General features: G+C 43.2%; 1 protein-coding gene and 1 pseudogene across 1 annotated transcript; one reads left to right on the top strand and one right to left on the bottom strand.

Annotated features, from left to right (window-relative positions):
- Positions 1-764: 764 nt before the first annotated feature.
- LOC136165038 (olfactory receptor 9S13-like) lies at positions 765-1,715 on the top strand. Its single transcript, XM_065930910.1, has one exon. The coding sequence runs from the start codon at positions 765-767 to the stop codon at positions 1,713-1,715; it is 951 nt and encodes a 316-aa protein (XP_065786982.1).
- Positions 1,716-2,380: 665 nt separating this feature from the next.
- LOC136155451 (elongation factor 1-alpha 1 pseudogene) lies at positions 2,381-4,434 on the bottom strand (annotated as a pseudogene).
- Between the last annotated feature and the right edge of the window lie 673 nt (positions 4,435-5,107).

A 5,107-nucleotide genomic window follows, 5' to 3' on the forward strand; every position in this document is an offset into this window, starting at 1 on the left:
TTTTTTCTGTGAGTGGGTTTCCAGTTGTTCCATCACTGTTTGTTGAAGAGTTTATTCTTTTCCTTTTAATTGGTCTTGGCACGCTGTTGAAAATCAGTTGGCTGCAAATGGATGGAAAGCCAACTCACAGTCTTACTCCTGCGGTAGATTCTTTGAAGGGACAGTCTTTTTTTCCTCAGGCTACACTTAGGATTTTTCTCTCTGTTTCAGTTTTAAATATTTTCATTCTGATATATATGAATGTGCTGTTCTTTGCATTAACTCTGCTTTAATTTAATAGGGCACATGAATCTGAAGATTAATATTTTCCATTGGTGTGATAAAACACTTGGCCATTGTCTCTTCCAATTCAGATTCATCCTGTTTCTCTGTCTCCTTTTTTAGTAACTTACTTCTGTGGATGCATCCTTGGTGGTTCCAAGTATCAAATAAATGTTTTGCAATTTGTCACCATTAGTTCCACAAAACAAGCAACACAGCAAAAAGTCACTGCCTAGGCACTGGGCTTCTCAGACTTCCTTTTCAAAACTGGTTTGTATCTCCAGGGCAAAGTACTCTCAGCATTGGAATCCCTGGTCCTCTGTGTTTAACTTGAACTTTGTTAGCAATTCTTCACTAAGTCATTAACTAACTCTCCTAAACTTCCAATCAGATTTCATTTTTACTGTTGATCTTTTCTAATAGTCTTCAGCAGGAAGTTTAGTCTGATTTACCTAGTTCACCATCACTGGAGGTGTAATTCTCACGGTCTGAGGACTGAAGTCATGTCACCCCATGGAAATAGAAACTTTTCAGTGATGACTTTGCAGGAGTTTGTGCTAGAGGGATTTGAGGGAGGTCCGCAGACCCAGGCCCTGCTCTTTGCTCTGTTCCTGGCCCTGTACATGATGGCCATCCAAGGGAACCTCACCATGATCGTGGTCATCACCCTGGATGCCCACCTGCACTCCCCAATGTACTTCTTCCTCAAGAACCTCTCCTTCTTAGATTTGTGCTATACATCTATCATCATCCCCAACACCCTGGCCAACATCCTGTCCTCCTCCAAGGTCATCACTTTTGCTGGCTGTACCACCCAACTGTTCTTCTTCTCCCTGATGTGCACCACCCAGGGTCTCCTCCTGGCCGTGATGACCTATGACCGCTTCGTGGCCGTCTGCAGCCCCCTGCGCTACCCCATCTCCATGCGCCCCTCGGTCTGTGCCCGCCTGGTGCTGGGCTCCTACTGCGGGGGCTGCCTCAACTCCGTCCTGCAGACCAGCTTCACATTCAGCCTCCCGTTCTGCAGGTCCAACCACATCGACCACTTCTTCTGTGATGTGCCCCCTCTGCTCAAGCTTGCCTGTGGCGACACGACCCTCAATGAGCTGCTCTTGTTTGGCATCTGTGGGGTCATCATCGTGGGTGTGACAATTGTGGTCTTCATCTCCTACGGCTACATCACAGGGACCATCCTGAGGATGCGCTCAGCAGCTGGACGCCTCAAAATCTTCTCTACCTGCGGCTCCCACATGACTGCAGTGACTGTCCTTATTGGGACTGTCTTTGTCACGTATGCCCAGCCGGGAGCTGTGGAGTCCATGGAGCAGGGCAAGGTGGTCTCTGTCTTCTACACCATGGTCATCCCGATGCTCAACCCCTTCATCTACAGCCTGAGAAACAAGGATGTGAAGGATGCCCTGCGGAGACTGGGGTGGAAACGCACAGCCTCTTGAAGGAGGGTGGCCAGAGAGGAGGCATGGGTTTGATCCTCGGTCAAGGAACTAATATCCTAAAACTCTGTTCTCTTGAATTTTTGTGTACTTAAAAAAGTAGGCAAAATTAATTTTAATAAAATAACATTTTTGAAGGAGTTAAACTACTTGATTTCAGGATTTACTATACAAACCAGAGAAATCACAACAGTATAATTTGGGCTTACTGGAACAGAATCAAGAACAACAGACTAAATTTATGCATACAAGTCAATTTTTTTTTGACATAACTATCAGGCTAATTCAATGGAGAAATAGTGTTTTCAACAAGCTGTTCTGAAACAATCGAACATCCATATGCAAAAAGACAAACATCAACCCTAATAATGATTAACTCAAAATAGATAAGATTCCTAAGTATAAAGTGTAAAAATTTAAAACATGTATAAGAAAATACAGGAGACCATCTTTAAAACTTTGGGTTAAGCAAACATTTCTTTGATAGGACACAAGATGCATAAGCTACAGAGGGGAACATTTGATAATTAGGACTTTATAGAAGTTAAAAATATTTAGTTTACAGAGACACATTTAAACAGTAAAAGAAACAGACATGAAAAAAAATATTTGCAAAACATGTATTTGATAAAAGACATACCTATAGTATATATATTTTTTTAAACTGGGAAACTGACATATTTATTTATGTAACCATACAAAATTTCATATGCAACAGGGGCTTTTATACTATAGAATCTGACCTTACAAACTAGCTTACATACAAAAGTTACTCTTTGTTCATCTGTCCTAATCTAGAAAGTGTTGCACCAATGCTTAAGATGTTATTAAAACAGATGAGTTCTCTCAATACAAGGTTAACAAACCTGAAGCTCCACCCTAGAAATAGAAACGCATAATTTGAAAATTGTTTTTACCAGAAATAGCTTATGAGCAACTCTTACCAAAGTAGTACTATAGGGAGTTACAGTGTTGACCAAAAGAAGACACAGGTTTCTCATTAAACTTTTTTTTAATGGGTCTCAAATTCTGTGACAGATTTTTGGTCAAGTTGTTTTCATTAAAAAGTACTGATTTTAAAAACTAATCACTTAAACTGCCACACACAAAACATATGGTCCACAAAAACATTCTCCTTTCCTTCTGAAGGTTTTACGATGCATTGTTATCATTAACCAGTCTTTTACTATCAAACTTAAATGGCCAATTGAGACAAACAGTTCTGAGACCGTTCTTCCACCACTGATTAAGACTGGAGTGGCAGGTGTTGGGGATAATATTCATTTAGCCTTCTGAGCTTTCTGGGCAGACTTGGTGACCTTGCCAGCTCCAGCTGCCTTCTTGTTCACTGCCTTGATGACACCCACAGAGACTGTCTGTCTCATGTCACGCACAGCAAAACGGCCCAGGGAAGAATAATCAGAGACGCTCTCGACACATGTGGGCTCACCAGGAGCCATGTCAACAATGGCAGCGTCACCAGATTTCAAGAATTTAGGGCCATCTTCCAGCTTTTTCCCAGAACGACGATCAATCTTCTCCTTCAGCTCAGCAAACTTGCAAGCGATGTGAGCTGTGTGACAATCCAGCACAGGTGCATATCCAGCACTGATTTGGCCTGGATGGTTCAAAATAATCACCTGAGCTGTGAAGCCAGCAGCTTCCATGGGTGGATCATTTTTGCTGTCACCAGCCACATTGCCACGATGGACATCTTTGACAGTCACGTTCTTGACCTTGAAGCCCACATTGTCCCCTGGAAGGGCTTCACTCAATGCTTCATGGTGCATTTCTACAGACTTCACTTCAGTTGTTACATTGACTGGAGCAAAGGTGACCACCATGCCAGGGTTGAGAACACCAGTCTCCACACGACCCACAGGGACAGTACCAATACCACCAATTTTGTAGACATCCTGGAGAGGCAAACGCAAGGGTTTGTCAGTTGGGCGAGTTGGTGGCAGGATGCAATCCAGAGCTTCAAGCAGGGTGGTTCCACTGGCATTGCTGTCCTTACGGGTGACTTTCCATCCCTTGAACCATGGCATGTTAGCACTTGGCTCGAGCATGTTGTCACCATTCCAGCCAGAAATTGGCACAAATGCTACTGTGTCAGGGTTGTAGCCAATTTTCTTAATGTAGGTGCTGACTTCCTTAACAATTTCCTCGTATCTCTTCTGGCTATAGGGTGGCTCAGTGGAATCCATTTTGTTAACTCCAACAATTAGTTGTTTCACACCCAGAGTGTAAGCCAGAAGGGCATGCTCACGGGTCTGCCCGTTCTTGGAGATACCGGCTTCAAATTCACCAACACCAGCAGCAACAAGCAGGACAGCACAGTCAGCCTGGGATGTGCCTGTAATCATGTTTTTGATGAAGTCTCTGTGTCCTGGGGCATCAATGATGGTAACATAGTACTTGCTGGTCTCAAATTTCCACAGGGAGATATCAATGGTGATACCACGCTCACGTTCAGCTTTCAGTTTGTCCAAGACCCAGGCATATTTGAAGGAGCCCTTTCCCATCTCAGCAGCCTCCTTCTTGAACTTCTCAATTGTTCTCTTGTCGATCCCGCCACATTTGTAGATCAGATGGCCAGTCGTGGTAGACTTCCCTGAATCTACGTGCCCAATGACAACGATGTTGATGTGGGTCTTCTCCTTTCCCATTTTGGCTTAGGTTTAACGGTGGTTTTCACGACACCTGTGTCCTGGCGGCAAATCCATTGCGAAAAAAAGCATACCTATAGTATATTAAGAACTCTTAAAACTCCATAATAAGATATCTGAATTTAAAAAGAAAAAGCCAAAGGGCACCTCTGATTCCTGGTTCCATGTGTAAAACTCTTAAAAGTTGTCACTCCATCCTGATAACAAGTAAAAAGCTAAACAGACTGACAAAATTACAACCATATTCTTGGATAACTTATATTTGTATAGCTTAGTTTATAAATAAAATTTTTTTCAAAATGATTGTGTACCAAGTACACATATACATTATATGGAATCATGTATGCTGGATTGTTAATACAGATTATCTAAGGTCATATACTGGAGAAAGGAATGGCAATCCACTCCTGTATTCTTGCCTGGAGAATTCCATGGACAAAGGAGCCAGGTGGGCTACAGTGCATGGGCTCACAAAGAAATGGACACAACTGAGCAAGTAACTCTCACACACACACACACACACACACACACACACACACACGTGCACACGTCATACATGGCTTTCTTGAAGGCTCAGGTGGTAAAAAGTCTGCCTGCAATATGGGAGACCTGGGTTCTATCCCTGGTTTGGGAAGATCCCCTGGAGAAGGGATGGCACCCACTCCAGTATTCTATCCTGGAGAACTTCACGACAGAGGAGCCTGGAGGGCTACAGCCCATGGGGTT

The sequence above is a fragment of the Muntiacus reevesi genome, chromosome 1, assembly GCF_963930625.1.
Source record: "Muntiacus reevesi chromosome 1, mMunRee1.1, whole genome shotgun sequence".
In the NCBI taxonomy this organism is placed as follows: domain Eukaryota; kingdom Metazoa; phylum Chordata; class Mammalia; order Artiodactyla; family Cervidae; genus Muntiacus; species Muntiacus reevesi.

What these genes read in the sequence shown, in the direction of transcription:
- LOC136165038 (XM_065930910.1), top strand. Translation starts at nt 765, where the DNA reads ATGTCACCCCATGGAAATAGAAACTTTTCAGTGATGACTTTGCAGGAG.